At 32.6% G+C, this 19,366-nt stretch overlaps 1 protein-coding gene across 3 annotated transcripts in view; it reads right to left on the bottom strand.

Moving 5' to 3' along the window:
* Positions 1-19,366, bottom strand: part of LOC108971845 (protein spinster) — a 28,241-nt gene that overhangs the window by 2,068 nt on the left and 6,807 nt on the right. The window contains exons 2-8 of one of the 3 annotated variants that reach the window (XM_018938159.1): positions 10,174-10,531; positions 7,478-7,804; positions 6,265-6,526; positions 1,177-1,275; positions 791-1,084; positions 575-716; positions 240-422 (exon numbers count right to left, since the gene is read on the bottom strand). In XM_018938159.1, the coding sequence (XP_018793704.1) occupies positions 310-422; positions 575-716; positions 791-1,084; positions 1,177-1,275; positions 6,265-6,526; positions 7,478-7,804; positions 10,174-10,531 (1,595 nt within the window). In that variant the 3' untranslated portion in view covers positions 240-309. Of the gene's footprint in view, positions 1-239; positions 423-574; positions 717-790; positions 1,085-1,176; positions 1,276-6,264; positions 6,527-6,978; positions 7,241-7,477; positions 7,805-10,173; positions 10,532-19,366 lie in introns of all 3 variants that reach the window. The other 2 variants (XM_018938158.1, XM_018938160.1) reach the window with 2 other exon arrangements.

Below are 19,366 nucleotides of genomic sequence, written 5' to 3'. Positions count from 1 at the left end.
TTAATAAATATACAAAAAATATACACATTTTAAATAAATGAAATTACTATTAACAAAATAGAGTAAAATAATTATAAAAAATAAATAATTTCAAGAATCGGTAAAATTAACAAAATTAGCACGCATGATAGCTGAAAGCAATAAAACACTGATTTTCGCTCAACAAGTGATTGCAAATGCGAATGCAATAAGGACAAATAACAAAAACAAAACAAAAAAAAGAGGTAAACCAAACTCACGATTAAGCCCAATAATGGCAAATCTGAATATTTTTTGACGCAAATAAACTTTTGCTATTAATTTTGTTCCTTAAGCACGTTGTATTTGCGAAATATCAGTACAAAGGACGATACATTCGGAATCTTCGAAATCGATTTGTTTAATTTTATTAGCTGTATTGCTAACATCGTTTAATTCGTAAACTAAAAAAAAAATAACAAAATATATAAACAAAAGTAAATAAATTTTTTTTTTTTAAATACGTTGAGATAGTTAAAAACGCATTTTAACTTAGAAATTAAATACTTTTGTTATATAACACACATTACGGTGTATGTAAATAATTTAAACTTACCAAGTGTKGAACGCGTTGCTCGACGCTTATCCTTCAATATGTAGATGGCAGTTAAAAAGAAGAAAACAGCACCCAAAACTTCAATAAAACTTGTGGAAAAAAGTGAATATTGCAGCGCTTTGAAACTGTTAATATCGGTGTCCTAAAAATACAAATTGAAATGTATGAAAAATTGAAAAACAAATTCATGCAATAATTCTTAGCACGACCGCTCACCTCCAAGTTAATTTCGAGTAGTTTTTCTTCACGTAATTCACTGACGAAATCGGTGGCATTTTGCTGTAATAAGCTTGTGGCATTCCCTATCAATGTTGCGACATTTTCACTTACTACGCTGGCAGCCTGCGCTAAGAGATTCGTGCTTTCTGTTGTGGCATTACTTGACAATAAACTGTCGGTAATATTTTGACTACTGTCTTCTAAAGTCAGTGACATGCTAGGTATACCCAAACTAAACTCACTAGTTTGAGAGGTAGTGGTTCGCAAATGTCGCTTGATTCCTTCAGAGAGCTGAAATGAATTGTAAGAAAATATTCATTTATCTTCATGTTTCTAAAATTTTAATATTTAATATAAAGACACATTTCTATATTGATACATACCAAGCCAACGAAGTAGGGACTGCCAGCATCACCTAATGCATGCGAGACCAGAATTTGGAAGGCTTCGGCGGTGGAACGGCGTGTCGGCACGACAACATACTGCAATGGTGAAGAAAACATTAAAATAAAACTGAAAAATTATTGCTACTTATATTAAAATATTCTACATGGTAGAAACAACATAAACGAAAAGGTGCGTGCCGAATCAAAATAAATAAAACTTTCTACTATGCAAAATTGTGTTATCTAAAATTAGTAAAGCCTTCGCAATTGCAGGTTTTACGCGAATTAAGCGAGCAAAACAAAAACGTAAAACGTATTATTTTTATGTTTGGTAGGATTTTTGGACGAACAGAAAACACTGGATTTAACTACAATTGCAAAAAGCTACATACAGATGGGGCCATAAACTCAAAGAAAGCAAAAATMCAGAGCAAGTGCATTTGCATCTGGTTTGTGTACAGGATAATGCATTATTTAAAAAGTTTAAATTCCAATCACATACGTTATGAAAGCTAAGGCTATAATTCAACCAGCAGCAAATTAAGAGCGTGACGGAGCTCATTTTTTGAGAATAAAACGAATTCTTAGCCACCACTGTGCGCTGTTGCTGCAATGCGCGTTCCTTACCAATTGACATTGCATAATTTTAGGCATTAGACGAGAAAGAACTGCACATACCAGTATAGCGCAATTCGATAGAATTTAATTTTTAAATTTTTTTTTACAATGAAATTAYTAACGAGTTGTTTTGCTTTTTTTTGCTTTCTTCGGGCTTATGGGTCAAACGAATTTTGTGTTTTATTAAAATTAATGTGATAATGTGCATCAAAAGCGTTTTAGAGTAAGAGTGTGCTTGGGTGTGTACAGGTTTGTTGTGCAAATGTAAACGTTTTATAAATTAATTAAAAATAGTATTTATAACAATATTATTACTTAAAGTTATACATATACATATCATATACATCGCAATTAAAAGGTTAAAGAGTCATTATATTATATAATATTACAAAAATTTGGTAAGGAAATAAAAAGTTTAATGTTTTTATGAAGCATTTATTACCTACAWTTTCTATATCCCCACTAGACCCAGCTTGCTAATTTTCAAACTATGTAGGCATTATAAAAATTTCTGATCCACGAGTCTTTAATTGTTTCAATAGTTAGGTGTAAGAACCTGACATATACACTTATTCATTTATGCATATATGATGAAAACAGCAATATTATAGTTGACGTCGAAACTAAAACTCTTAAAATTTTTAATAATATTTGCACTATTAAAGCAATTATATTAAAAATAAACTAATGTGCGCTTAAAATAGCTGGAAAGTACTAAGGTTGAATCCCATTAGACCAATTCAAGTAATTACTTAGTGATCTATGCCCGCAGATGTAATTAAAGTTACTTAATACCTATGAAATAACTATCTAATAGCAAAAAAAAAACATATATAATATTAAGATAGCAGCAGATTTTAACTATTATTAAGTCAGCAAAAAAGAATGTTTATAGCAGTAACAATGTCTTTAGAAGAATAAGAAATTATATATCCTTCATGGCAGCATTCTTCTACCATAAGAGGCTATAAACAGATTTCTTGATTTTGAATGTTCAGCTTGTATGTCAGCTATTTGCTAGTGATCGAATAAGAAAAAATTAGTTGAATTTAGTAGCATTTTCTTGGGCARTTATCAATGCAAAGTAACGTGAAGATATCTTTCAAATAAAAAAGTTTTAATTTTATCATTTAGCTTGTATAGCAGCTAAATAAGCCCCATACTAGCATATAAGGGAATATGCCAAAGTCATAATTACTGTCAAATAAATATGCTGACGAAATTGAAGCAAAACTTATAAACTTATAAAAAATTGTTAATAATAATACGTAAGCACGTTCAAGTTCGTGGATATTGTATAATGTATGTTCGTGTATATTATATTTAAACYTTAGAACTTTCATTTAAGAAAAGATGCGGAAGGTGAGAAAAGGCGCTAACGTCATTAAAACAAGCTTAAAAAAATGGTAAAAAAAAAAGAAGCAAAAGATTTTGCGGTTGGCTTAGCAATAAGTATGCAGCTAACAGGTATTCTATTCTATTCTATGTGTCTGTTTGTCTAATATCTTCTAAACGTATTTGACAATATAATTTTCAACCAAACAGCTCATTAGATAACAATTGGCACTCGTACATTTAGATAACATGCGATATTCTTCCTATTTCTAGCTGATCATATGTATAGATATATTTAGCAGATATGTATTTGTATAACGAGTGTATGTGCGCGTATGCGTGAATTGGATTGGATGACATAAAACATCTGATCGTGATAAAATTAGACGGCCGAAGAGATAACAAATGGTAATTAGTATGGAGACAGGAAAAAGGACAGATAATATTGAGAGCTATGTGATTTAGATGATGCAAAGAAATATTTGAACAAGTGACCTTTTTTGGCATTTTTTTTACTAAGCAGATCGCGTTTCTAGCGAGTTTTTAGACAGTGTGATTGAATACATATATACAAATATTTTGAATTAATTGCAAATAGGAATCAGCTTAAGTTAGTTCATCGATTTTATCATTTTCAAATGCTCGGCATTGATTTTTTTTTTAATTAAAAAAGAAGTGAAAATTGGGAGAAATTTTAGCCATGTTATTTGGTGTATACAACCTTCAAGGTTTTTGACTGCATATATGGTATAAGACAGAAAAACAGATGGAGATGACTAAATCCACTCAGCTCGTAATGCTGATCATTTATACGATATACTCGTATGTACACTTTATGGTACATTCGACGTTTCCTTCTAAGTTCTACAAACTTCATGGGGGGCAAACTTAATATACCTTGTTCAGGTATAAAAAATGTATTTTCTACTCATCTAAACATGTGTTAAATATATAAATTTTTTTTGTTTCAAAAAGCTAAAAAATACCTGCTAAGCTAAAAATCTACAAGATTTATGGTAGGAGTGCATTACATTATTATGATATTTCTTCAGCTGACAATTTTCTTATATATGCTGTTAAAGTGACAAACGCTTTCCCTAGAGAGTAATGAAAGTGGGGATTCCATATTTCAGCGCTAATCAGATTTATAGAGCTAACAAAATATGTGCTTCTATATTTAACGCGTTTGTATTTATATGCTAAGCAGGGTACTTTAATAAAAGCAGAAGAGCCTTTAATATGAGGCAACAGCACGTGCATACGTAAAATATGATGATTACCAATGCACCAAAGGTTCCACCTACACACACACATTCAACTGCCACCAGGAAGGGTGTGCAACCACAAACAAAAAAGGAAAAAAAATTCAAAGAAATTCGAAGAGCTTAATAGGGGGAGTTGGCGCCAAAATAGAGCACGTGATGTATAAAGCTGGCTGGAAGTCAGTGAGTCTCATAAATATGTGCCATATAAATGTATATATGTAAAGGAATGAGTGAAAATGCAATATGTCAACTCCATGGGGTGTAATTTCTCTCGACATTATTGCTTTTATTATGTTTTTTTTTCAACATTTTGTTTCGAGGGCCAGCAAATTACAAATATTCGAGTCGGCGAACTTACAATACGTGTGTGTATGTGTGTATAAGTGTAGAGTTACTGTTAAACGAATTTTGTTGTTGTCACGCGGTTGCAAAGCAGATAAGTGGTGCATTTTGGCATATAAATAAATTGCAAAACTTTATTATTGCACACACATACATATGTTAGTATGTATAGTAGAAAGGGACTGAAAACTTTCTCGCGTCGTGTGGCCGAGGGGTGTGAAAAGTTTGCTGGGTGCGTGAGTGCTTGACTGTGCGATAATAAAGGCAAATAAATACGCATTCGTATATTTCACTATTTAATACTGATAAATGTGTTTAATTAAAATGTAGTGAAGAATGGCAAAAGTTTCTTAAGAACAAGGCATATAAAATACGAAATAATTTTAAGAATGAAGAAAGGATTGTCTAGCGAAGGAACTAAGAATGACAAATGAAATGTTTGAAAATAGCATTAAGGGAAATTGTACAAATATTTACAATTTTATAAATAAAATTAGTGAAATATTCTAAAATTAAGATAATACTACAAAAAAACATTTTTTTTTTATGTATAGTTTAGCTTTTTTTTGTCTACATCTTCTTTTAAAAAACGTAAAGTGAAATAAATACTATCATAAGAAGCATTCTGAAACAAATTTTTTTTAAATGAGCGGCAAAAGAATACTTGCGACAATAACAAAACTCATGGCAAGTAAATTCATCAACTCTGCTATATTTTTCGGTCCGTTTATGAGACACCTGCATGCTATAGCGGTCCGATCTGAACRATTTAATCGAAGATTATAACGTTGCTTTTCTATGCCAAAYTTCGTGAAGATATCTCTTCAAATACAAATGTTTTTTTTATACAAAAACTTGATTTTGATCGTTCAATTTGTATGGCAGCTATACACTATAGTGGTYCGATGTGAACAATTTGTTCGGAAGTTATACCGTTAGCTTGGAGAACAAACCATCCCACATTTCGTGAAGATATGTATCTCGTCAAATAAAAAAGTTTTCCATACAAGGACTTGATACTGATAGTTCAAATTGTATGCCAGCTATATGCTATATAGTGGTTCGACCAGAACAATTTATTAGGAGATTATATAGTGTTCTTGAATAATCATCCGTGTCAAATTTGGTGAGGACAGCCGGCTACGCACCGGAATTGACTCGGATTTTATCCTACGGCAGACGAAAAGACGGACATGGTCGTCATGTTGCGTCAGGGCTTTCTTTTGTCGTTCACTTACAAAGATAATCAAAAATAGCTTATGTACACTATAAATAATAGATTATACAATAATTGATAATGAATATAAGTACAATGAGTATTTACAAATGTACGCTTATGGATATTTATGTATAGACTAAAATATTTTATATATGAAAGCATTTATGTATGTATGTAATTCATAAAACGTTTACATTTGTTACGTAAGCATGTAAATTTGTATGACTGTAGTAGATTACAACAAAAACCACCACAACAAAACATGTGTACTTTTTTTAGATCAATTACTTTTTGCATTTCTCTTACCAGTAAAATATCAGCCACTAGTGCCCAATTTAGATTCAAAAATAATTGACCGATGAACATTAAAATATASGACAGAACCACGTATTTTGTGACAAACAGCATCGCGGCAGCAAGGAAAAATGAGCTAAAGAATAATCCATAGGCGCATACCAAGGGATCGGCGTTGTTCTTGTAACTGGCAACCGCACGTGACACTATTGGACCGAGTGGCACGCCAATTAGACCAGCTACCATTGTAATAACGCCAAAACGTAACGAAACGCTGTTCAATTTTTTCACGAACAGGTAAACATTACGGGGTTTTTATGGTGCGGTTTTTAAAGTTGAATTTTTTTTAGTACAAAAATGTATGAGGAAAAAACMAAGAAAATAGAAAGAACAAAATTTAGTAAGAACGTTGAAAGCGTTTAAACAAGAAAACTCGTGTTAAGTATAAAAAATTGCAATAACAAAAAAAAAAAAAAAAATATATATATATATATAATAATATTTCATAAAACTCTTAAATATTCTTGCGATTAGCGATCGTACAAGCTCTTTGCTCATTCGTTGTTATAGTTGCGCGCACAGTGTGTGTGTGTTTGAGGGAGCAGACAGTGGTGGTGTTGTGTTATCATTCTTATTGCCTTTGTTTTGCATATTTTCACGCATTTGCTGATGATTGTATCTATTACGCCCGCATTCATTCAGAGATTTTCATATTGTTTTTCTTACCAACAAAATATCCGCCACTATGGACCAGCATAGATTCAGCGTCACCTGCGCCAAAAAGACGAACAAGAAGCAGAACGAGGTTGTGGTTTGTGGTGTCACCAGCGACAAGTAGACCATTGGCGCTGATATGAGCAGACCGAAGGCGCAAATGTATGGATCACAGCTTTCGTGTTGTGGTCGTAGACGTTGCGCCAGAAACGAGCCCACTGGCACACCAATCAATCCGGCTATCATGGCGATGATGCCAAACTTGTACGATACGCTAGTTGATTTTATAAATAGGATTTATGTGTGTGTGTTTTTTTTAGTTTTTAAATATGCTAGAATTTTTGTAAATTGAATTTTTGTGCGTAAACATGTTGAATTATTTACACAGCGTATATGTAAATACATAGAAATCGAAGTTTTTTGGTGAAGCCAAAAATTAATTTTCTTCTAGTAGATATATATGTATGTACATATATCTACATAACTTTTGTTTCATTTATATTATACTCACTCATTCAGCGACAGCTCCTCGTTGCCTGGCTGCATTTTGATGCCTAGATAAATGAATTTAGGTCCCCACCAGGCGAGCGCGCCAGTTACGAAGGCAACGCAAGTGAAACCGGCTGTCGAAAGCATAAAAGAATGATTCTTCACCAAGTCCTTAATATCCTCTGTGTAGCTGGTGGGTTCCAAATGTGGTGAGCCTTCGCTCTCACCACGCTCGGGCTCTTTGATCAATATAATCAGCACAACGGCCACAATGCCCAAGATGGGTGTGACACGGAGCGCCCAACGCCAGTTATTGGCCAAGCGCGCAGTCTCCGAGCCGACAATGTAACTGCATAAATAGAGATAAAATGCAGATTAGTAAGCATATTTTAATAAATTATTTAATATATTTCATAAATAATGCAAAAATTATTTTTAAAAATAACTATAATTGAGTAATTATTTTAATTAAGGAAATGGTTTAGAATAAATGGAAGCTCATTAAGTGCATTATCGAAGAACCGTATAAATCTAAAGAAAAAAGTAAATTAGCGCTAATTGTCAACTTTTGAATAATTGATTGAAAAGAAATCAATCAATAACAAAGTACACTTAATCGATTGACTACAAATTGAGGGGCAACAGCGTTTTCATGCCTTTTTAAATTATGCCGAGCTTAAATAAACATTGCGTACACMACCAATTATTACAAAAACAACTTAAATGCACATAGTCACGCAATCAACGCCGCGCCCGCCTTGAACTGTTTTAGKGGAGGTTCCCTTCGTGACTTTCTATGGGGGAAAGCACTTAGCGCTTATAAATTTTACGATATGACCTTTAAGGAACTGGCATGATGAAATTAAATGATGTTAAGCGACGAATTCGTTGCACTTATTTACTGTAGCCCCTACATATGTACTTCTACTTACGTGCGTATTTGATGTGAAAGAAAATAAAGTAATTGATTTAGATTTGAATTGACAATGTCACTAATAAAATTTCTATTATTAATTAACCTTTTGAACGCGTGCATTTAAGAAAGTTATATAATATGGAAATAAGTTGCAAGCAATTGGTGTGATAAAGCTACAGTGGAACCTCTTTGAGTGGAACATGCGTACATATGAAATGATGCCGTGATTGTTGAAACGCTAGTGTTTAATATTATATATAAAAACTGCTGGTCAAAAAACTAGAAATGTGAGTTAACTTCAAGTATTATTCATTATTTATAAATCAAAATATAGAAAAAATTTTAAACGTAGTCCAATCTGGACTTTATTTTTGACGATTGTATTTTAGCCTTGAACWATAATCCATGCTAAAATTTGCGAAGATATCTTGTCACATAAAAAAAAGTTTTCATACAAGAACTTCATTTTGATCATTTGATACGTTCGGAAAATGTATCCTGGCTTTGGACAATAATTTTTTCAAATAAAAACGTTTTCCATACAAAAACTTGATTTTGATTGTTCAGTTTGTATGTCAGCTATACGAGTATGCTATAGTGGTCCGATCTGAACAATATTTTCGTAGATTGTATCTTTGCCTCAGACAATACACCGTGTCAGTGAAGATATCTTGTCAAACAAAAAAGTTTTTCATACAAGAACTTGATTTTGATCGCCCAGTTCCAATGAAAACTATCCCTAAAGTAGTATCACCGGTTTTGACAAATGAGTGTCTCCTTGTGGGAAAAATAATGTTAAGTTTCAGATGATATGTAAAAACCTGGGCTACTATTGCGCGTATATACATAGCTGATCTCATTATGCTGGGGAACGTTTTTAAACTCATCTATGTTACAAAATAGTTCTCTTTTTTTATACAAATTTTAAAAACTTTCTTTAATAAAAATTATGAAAAATAACAGCGTTATTACTTTGATCACTGTATTCGCCCTCCTCCATCAAACACTTTAACATTCAAAGTAATTTAAGAAACCCATAAACAACCCTCTGGTATGCAGGCGAAACCTGATGCTGGTGAGGGCTTGTCTGTTTTATATTGATATCCACTGTTTAAATTTATTACGTTAAACGTTAATATTTACAGATGACATTTAAGCGTGTTCGTCATAAAAATTCCAAAAATTTAATTTAATTGAAGGAAGCCACCGCCTCTTTGACCTGCCTTGTTTTAGGCAATTGATTTTTTGTTATTGCCATGGGAGTGCATGAGAAAGCACGCGATCGGCCGTTTGCTCGGAATTCTGTTATGAATCGTAATCAATATGCTAAATACAGTTTCCACTGCACAATTTCGTTGAAATCACGCGATCGACGCTTTTAAACTTTAGCTAGAAAAGTTAGCTAGGGGTGAATGACTCAACAGAAAGAAATACACTTAAGCACATACATACACACATATATAAGGCGGACTTAGTAATATTACTATAAAAATATTTATAAAATCCTTATCAAACTTTTCAATGTTATTGTGATCGCTAACAAGTCTAGAACTGCAGCAATGAGATTACCAGATCCAGTGCCATAAATACTAGAATGTGCGTAGACTAAGGTTATCAGAACTAATATTAGCAAACTTGTGCAAATTTATAATATAATAATAATAACAAATAAAACTGATAAGCATACATAGGCTATAATTAAATATTATATAAACAGATTAAAAAAGAACGACATAAACATAAACACAATCGATATTTTTCGTATGAATAATGCATACAATGCATATTACTACAATTCTTACCCAAATCCTGAACCAACTGGAATCGCGAAATAGAATAACGCCAACATTTTCGAACGCAAATCGTGTATGAACAAATCGGAGATAATGGTGGGCGCTATGGTACTGTACGACGCTTCTCCTATACCCACTAACGCGCGGAATGTGATGAAACCACCGAAGCCGCCCATAAATGAGCCAAGCAACGTTGTTGTCGACCATAACAGAACACCGATTGCCATAATCCAACGACGCGAATAACGATCGCCGAGGTAACCAAAAAGTGGCGCACAAACCATATATGAGAGCACAAAAGCGGTCTGTAGCAGACCACCATCATCGTCACCAATTTTAAAATCTGCTTGAATATCTGTTAAAACACCTGAAATATTTATTAAAAGAAGAAGAATTGAGGTTAGAAAATTTATTTTTAAAAATAATTTGTTAATGGAAGGTTATGAAGGAAGGTCAGACACCTATAGTATATACATACATATATAGCTATTATTCAAAACTGACCCAAGATAAAGATATTTTTATACACTTCTTTATTATAAGAAATATACATAATTGTTAAAGAGGTTTATAGCTTCTGTGCAGCTGAAGTTAACGTTCTTTGTTGTTTTTATAAGTTTTGAAGGCGATATAGGGTGCGAAACGCYTTTTAAAAAGACGAACTCATAAAGAATGGTCATGAAGGTCGCTTGGGATTCATATAGATTTTTGACATTCGCATATCGTTTGGCAACTCTTTTCAAAACAGCATTTCCCAATTGTATTAAGATATGCTAAAATGCTGTGTGCGGCTTACGCTTCATCGATAAATGAATGAATGCCATTCAAGCTTTGGGCCCCGTGCCCCATGACTCTAATTTTAGCACATAACATGAACACACCGTAATGATAATTACAATGATCATATTTAATTAACACATTCCAGCAGTTGACGTTATTGYAACCGCGCTGYTTATAYGTACATATGTACGTGAGATTGAAGCAGAAATAAATGAATAAGTAGAAGACAACATTGGGTACTTCTCGCGCGTTCGTAATGATACGAGTATCTGACTTGCAAGCCTTTAATGGAAATTTAATTGACACTTCAACTTCTTTATCGTGTGATATTCRCAGAAGTGGCGCTATTTGAAGAAAGTTAAACAATTTTCCATTAACTAGTGTGCTAATGGGTTGCCTTAGAATATAGTGCATTTGTTAAAACGTGAAAATTGGAGATTCTACAAACAAAACGCTCATAGTTCCAGGAATACTCGCTTTAATTGAGTAATTGCCATTGCAGATGTATAATTTTTACTTTAATAAGAAAACGTTCCAATATTGTGCAAGCAAAAGTTTTAAGTATATTCGAGCACTCATTGTGTGCAGTGTATTGGCGAGAGTCAATAGCGCTGGTAACCGAATGATTTTTCGCTTTGACAAAGCTTTATAAAAACAACAATTGCCATTCAGTGGCGACATCAAATTGCAGTGCCCCTGTTGACGTTCAAGGTTGCACGCGGCAATCAATTATTATCAGTCTCATGCGCATTTAGTCATCATCGTTTTCTGAGTGTCCGGTGTTTCACTTACTACTGAAATGGTCAGTTAATCATTGGCAAATCATTCCGCAACACAAAACTGTTTAATCTAAATTAAGTAAAACTAGTTTAAGCGTCCGTAAATAAATTTCTACTTAAAGTATGCATTTGTGCGACGAGAAAATAAAATATAATGAAGTTCATTTGCTGATGGCTCAAGCTTTGCTTTCAGCTAAGTTTTGCTTTTTGTTGCATTTAACCYTTAGATGATTTGAGTTTTGCGGTCAAAAACTTTTATTTTATTTCAGTAACTTTGTGCGGATTGCTGCAAGCTGGCCGCTTGGCGTGACTAATTGCATTTGCATTGGTATGCATTAATACTCTTCAGCGGTTTCATTAAAAAAAAGTTTCATAGAATCGAATAAGCTCAAGTACAAAGAATTTCTACAAAAATGCTTCTAATATGTACATACAAATATTGTGGAATTTTGAAAATATTCAAATATATTGGGAGTCCACTTAATCACGAACACAAATATTTGGGTGGTAAAAAGCCTTCGCTGAAGGTCGTGATGTCATCAAAAACTTCCCTCATGCGATTCGTTAATTTTTTTTTTTTCCAAACATAGTTGAATGCTATATTAAAGATTATTAAAATATGTGAAAAATATTATAATTTTTTGGCTGTCCGGGTCAAATTTGATCAGATAAACTCCGCTTGATATACGTATGCATATGCAATGCATTCATACATATTTATTTAGTATTTTTTTTTTTCTAATTAGTCATCCATTATTTTAACTTTGAAACACCGCACCGTATACGCAAATGAGTGTTTTGCTTATCAAAGAGAAAATACTATGTAGAGATAATTTAGTATAATAGTACATAATTTTATGGTTATGAATATTTGTTCATTATTTAAAATATGTACTTATCAACAAAACAAAAAAAAAACTGTTTATCCAAGATCACTCATTCTACAAAGAATTCAGCACAAATCGACGGAAATGATCTTTCAGAACTGACAATAGACTGATTCCATTAGATGGAGCGAGACAATAAAACTGTTTTGAGTTAAATTTTAACTGTTAACTTTTGAGTTAGCAACTAGCAAACTGATTTCAAATGCTTTTACCTGTCATAGAACTCATTCATATGTTTATTACTTCATTATATTCACACYGGCAGCGAAGAGTGCGAGCGGCGTCCAAATTTAATGAGTTGGGTGCTAAAAGCGTCACTTATCAATGTGTCAGCACAACCTTGATAATAGATCACATGAATGACAATATGATAGGCTATTTAGCATATGTGTAAAGTGGTGCCCACTAACAACAAAAAAATACTATTCTAATAAATAAAAATAAAAAAAAACACAAAAAAAGAAAAAAAAAACGCAGATGCACATTCCGCTGCTTGCGTAGTAGCGCTCCCCCAAACACCCACCATACGGAATATAAAGACTATAAGTTTGCGGTAGTTAATTAATACATACACAAATATATACATATGTACATACAGWTTACCTGAAATCACGATAAAAATCACTTACTCAAGTTAAGTATTCAATGTTTGCATACGTTTAGCTACATTCTAGCTATTCGTGTGATGTACATACATTTATAAGCAGCACAACATAGTAAAGTAGTATAAAAACAAACACAAACAAAAGCGTCTAGGAGTGTTAATGAAAGCGTAGCGTGGCGCATGGTCGAGAGAACTTGGCTGTCATCGGAAAACGCAACAAGTAAACGGAAGAGTAGCAAAAATAGCAAGTGACATACATACTTTACGTGTATAAATATAGTATAATACATACACACTTAAATATCTAAAACACACAATGAGTAGCAGAACTAGTTCGCTGCAGTGCATGTTTTATAAGCCAGTTTGCGAGTGGAAACGCTGAGTCAGACAACAGACACCCAACGCCGAACTGCTTGCCCATAATTGCCAACCGCCTTCAACACACGACGTGGCCGCAACGACTGCACGCAAAAAAAAAACCCAATAAGCCAACAAACCCAAGCAGGCGTAYTGCCCCGCAACTTTCCCGCTATTCTTGCCATTAGTGCACTTCAACACAAGTTTTTAGCGCTTTTGCTACTACTGGCATATTCGCGTTTTTTTCCCTCTCTGTTTTTAATTATTTTCGTTGTTATTTGGGTCTTTTTATGAGAAATTTATCGTACGATTTTTTCAACCAATCAGCGCTTGCGCTCGSCGGTATTAGCCAGCAATGAATAAGTGACGTAATGGCAAACAACACTGACGGACGAACGATGTCTACGTAGGCAAAGCAAGCCAAAAGCAGTGGTGAGCTCGGCAAGCAGAAAAAAAATCAACCGTGAAAAGGCGAAACGCTAAAATCGAATTGGTTGGGGGCCGTTGTTAGTTGTTGTTATTGTAACGGCCGTTGTTAGTAAAGCTAGGTGGCACTCTAGAGACATGCAAATACATACATATGTATGTGCATACGTAGAAATGGTATGCGCGTCAACACGTAAGCATCCATAAATGAGAAGATTGCGTTATGGCAGTCGAAAGCCAACGAGTATAGCAGTTGTGGGTAGGAATAATGTTTTTAAAATAAAATAAATATCATTTAGAAAAATTGAATTCAGCATACTTTTGTTTGTGTTTGGGTTTCCAGACGAATTGAAGGCTTGCCTCACTGACTTACACTCGGTTTCGTCGCTTTTGAAGTAGCTATAGCAATAGAAGTGTCGAGAAACAGAAAGATTTGCATTCAATGTCAATGGAAAGCAAACATAATTATCAAGTTATAGCGAAAAGAAGTAATAGTAGCAGATCAAATAAAAGCTGGCACATAAATCTAGTATCAGTTTAGAAGAAGAAATGGTAAAATAGTCTGCCAATATGCTCAAGAGAACCAGTTTGCGAAGCCGGCACCGGCGAAATAAATGGGAGAATGTTGCCAGCAATACAATACTACAACGTACACATGTACTTAACTACTGTAGATTTGGTGGAGGTCTTATGATCGGGCAAAAGTTAATTATAAAACGTGAGAGTATAAATAAATCGGAGGAGTATAGGAAGATACATACTCTTAGCAGCTGCCGGAATGCGATTCGAAGGGTCAAATTTAATAAAATTTCAATATATAACACTAAATAATAATAAAAAAAGTAGTATATAAAAAATAATATTTTCCCATAGTTTTGGAAAAAAAAAAAGAAAAACTCAAAGGCGAACTKTTCCGAAAATACAATTAATTCCCCCTTTTCGAAGAGTCTCTGAACATTTTTGAAATGATGTCAATAAACATCTTACGGTTCATTTTGACCAATTAAATATTAATTTATTCGAACAAGTTTTATTCCACGTTGAACTTATTAAAATGTGTTGACTCATTAGCTGGAAATAGCGGCATGAAGTTATATATTTGAACGTTTACTTGCACATTATAATTTTTGCGATAAGTTCAACAATTTCAAAAATAGGCATGATATTTTATAATTCTAGTTAAATAAATAGATAAATATACATATAATTTTTACATATTTATATGTAGTKTATATTGCGGTAGGGTTAATGCAGCTTATTGCATTTTCTATACATAAGTTTCTACACATAATAGGTGCCAAGTGGAGGCCACTGAAAATTTATACTAATATGCATTTACATAAAAACATACTGCGGCGTTTGTAAAGAAAAGGAAAGAGGGAGAGATGCATTTCGGTCAATGACATGCACCTAGGCTACTTAAAACTATTTACATACATATGTGGAGGTTTAGGGTGTGAATATGCGCCAAATTGCATTGCTATGGAAGGCGGTGCTCGGGCGTCACTTTAAACGCCAGACACCTGAACGAGTAAATAGAGGTATTTGCATCGCTTTAGCGCACTTTAGAGCACACTCTCCACCACTACTGCAGTGTTTTGCATTTTCTGAGGTTCAAGCGTACAAAAGGTGGAAATAATAATAGTCGTTTTAGAATTGATGTGCCGACATTGATAATACCCAGACAAAAAATATATGTATGTATGTTTATATTTTACAATATAATATACGAATATTTAAATATCATTTCACATATCATTCGTAGGTGATAATATATATGTATAATAAATTATATATAATATAATAAATGTATGTCTTTGGTATGTGAAAGGCATTACCTGTATTTGTATGTCAAGCGATAATGTCAATCACATGTTTAAGTAGGTTTGTGGTTTGTCAGAGATCATCAGACTAATGTCATTTATAATTATATCTTGAAAGTTAAATTCATAATTTATGATTGATGCTTGATTATTGATCTACTTAATCCTCATGTGATAATGGGAAATTAATGTGTGATATGATAATAGTGTGTTAATTTGATTATAAATGAAGGAATGTGAACGCACAAATATACATACATTAACATAAACATACTTACATATATTTTGATAAAATGAATCATTTAGTGGAGTTTAATTAACAAAATATCTGTCAATTATTGCTATATGTATATTCGGTTGATTAAAAACAAAAAATTATGTGGGAGTTTATATTTATTGTGAAATTAAAAATRTATGGATAATTATTAATATTATTTTTCAAACACTTGACTTGAAAATCATCAAACGAAATTAGCCTACAGAGAATGCGTGTAAATAATGTACATATATGTATATAACTACTATAAAATATTGTATAAAAAATTCGTTTTCCTATGACTCAGAAATAATGACGCCACTTGAACTCTAAAAAATATTACATGCTCAACTAAGTTAATGCGTGTTATTTAATTGTGCTGGTTCATAGATTGTTAGAAAATGATAAAATAGAAATAAACTTGTAATCTATTAAATATTATTGAATGCAATTAAATTAATATAAACTAAGTAGCTGTAAAAATAACCAATTAACTAATATTACGTTTTTCTCTAAATAATAAAATCATCCCTTAGAACTTTCTAATTCCATTGACTAATTGCATAAATAAGGATATTTTGGAAAGTTTTAACCAGATGCAAATATTCACGAGTGTAAACAATGCATTATAAGAATAAGCAAAGTTCGTGGCTACTGCAGACGACCTTAAAAATTTCCAGCTGTAAAATTTGCGAGTAAATATTGAGGAAAAATACCAATAAAACGTTGGCGGTCAAAATAATTAATGTAAAATAAAAGGTCTGGCAAATAATTCGTTGCATATATTATGAAAAAAACTAGCATTAAATAAATTGGCGCTTCAGTTTGCGTTCTTTCTTTTGCTTTTTTCTGATTTTAATTGTTGTTCTTCTCTCCATTATTGCATAATAATTTTGTTTTCGCAAATTTTTCGAATAAAAATGCTTTTATTTAGTATATTTCATTTAAATTCGAATATATTGAATTTATTTTAAATCTAATTTGTAAAAATTGTAAATAACAGACGATTACTAATTGCTCTAACATGCACCCTGTAATTTGCATGGAATAATGTTATTTGCATATTAAGCATAAGAGAAGGTTGTGCAAATCAGATTGAATATATTGAATGTATGTTTGTATATGTGTCTGTATGTACATAAGCATTTTTACGAAAGGAATTGAGAGAGAGAATTGTATTAAAAAATACAAAAATATATTTACATATGTACATATATGCATATTATATATGTATATATTTACCAGATATACATAAGTATACATATAAGTGTGTTTACAAATCGGAACTACTAAAAATAATTGTCAGATTATCACTGTAAATTTATTTTTCCAAATACCTTTACATTTACATGTATGCACATTACTGTTAAAAATGTGAGAGGATGCTGAGCACGGACAATATCCTTGACAGAAGCAAATATTATTCATTTCTGCGTATGATTTAGGAAGCGAAGTATACATATGTATGTGTGTAATCTGTAAAATATGATATTAAACACAGTGTGTAAGGAGTATTTTAATCCAACAATTGTTTAATCTTTATAAGATATTGCACTCAAATGCAAAATCGATAAGTTCGTTGACTGTTCGTACAGAAAATTGCGATGAAGCAAACTTGAACTTGAAATCAAATGCGGGCAGTTTATCAATTATAACAAATAAATTTCTCGTTTTTTTTTTTGACAGGTGGATAAGTATGTATGTAGCTCGTAAGACTGTACTTATGGTTTTTAGGACAGAATAGGTAATCATAGCCATCAATTGAGCCTACCAATTCTGTCAAACATCTCCCAGTAGATCAAGGACAGCGCCCCGCTTGAATGCAAAATTAAAACTTTTTTTACTATTACAACAAAAGTCAACAAACCCGTAAAGAGCAATAAAAATCAAAACTATTTACTATATGAAAGAAAAAAACTAAGCGCAAGAAAGGCGGAAAAGAGAAAGTTCGTTTACCCAAAGCGGATACTTTCGTAAGCATTTAATCTACAGAGTTACCTATATAATTTGTATGTGTGTATGAGCGTATTTCTATACGAAAGGCATACAAAAGGCATAGCACCTAAACATATACAAAAACAAAAATTTATCACAATTTTGCTATGCATTTTTCAACTGACCGAATTTACAACTTTTTCTTTACAGAAATAAAATGTATGAATGTGCATACATATACATACATGTGTATGTATATTGACATCCATGTATCTGTGAGTATGCGCATTGTGGGCAATGGGCAAAAGGTGATGAAAGAAAATTGTTTACACCTGTGAAGAATGCAGAAATGAAGAGGTTATGACCGAAAGCCATCAACACTTGTGCGTGTAGAGCAAACAAAAAAATAAAAATGAAGGGCATAGAAAAGCTGCCGCCATAACAAAAAATATTTGCAATGACAGAAATTTTATATAAGTAAAGAAAGCGTAGCATTAATTCTTGGAAATTTCCTTGAGTCAATACAAAGGTCGAAATAAATTAATATTTCATAAAAGCATTTAAATGGATGAATGTTTAAACGTAAAAAGATCTTAAATCAACAGATATAAGCATAAAATCTTAAATCAATAAGTATTAGCAATCAAGCGTGAATTTGCTGCGTTCGCTGCACCCACAAGCCAGARGACTGCCGAGATGAATGCATATCTTCTTCGTCCTTCTTTGCTGCACACCTTCTGTACTTAAATGCATTAATTGAGAGATTTGTGGGGGCGCGACTACAACAACAAATCTTAAATACTTATGTATATACATATAAAACAAGAACAATACTTTGCAAAAGCACAAACACATATGTAGAACGCTATTGTAGCAACATTTTTACACATTTGTAGCTACTTATTTACAGCAATARCGAAATGAGATTTAACTGCATATTACTCGTTTTTACTGTTCACTATTTTTGCTTGTTCAACTTTCGAAAATCGTTTTTCTTTACGATGACTTTTTCTTTTTGGAAAAGTGCCAATATAAATAACAGAAATAAAGCACAGTTGAACACACGAAACAATGCGAACAGTTTCAAGTCGCTAGTAAAGAAAACATTTCTAGTAAAGGAAACATGAAAAGCGGCTATTTTTTACGGCAAAGTTATTTATTTCTGCCACGTTTCCTTTCTTGAAATCCATTTGTACAATAGTACATAGTACAATGTGCGAAAAAATTTAATTGCTGAGTGGAGAAATTCGAATATGAATGCAAATATGTTTTTTTTTGTGAGCGCACAGATGAATATCAAGGTCAGGATATTGTAGGTGGTGGCACTAAATCACGTAAATATGTGGAGAGTGTGT

Source organism: Bactrocera latifrons, unplaced genomic scaffold (assembly GCF_001853355.1).
Source record: "Bactrocera latifrons isolate USDA-ARS-PBARC rearing strain unplaced genomic scaffold, ASM185335v1 scaffold_36, whole genome shotgun sequence".
Taxonomy (NCBI): domain Eukaryota; kingdom Metazoa; phylum Arthropoda; class Insecta; order Diptera; family Tephritidae; genus Bactrocera; species Bactrocera latifrons.
This window is presented reverse-complemented; position numbering and strand designations above follow the sequence as displayed.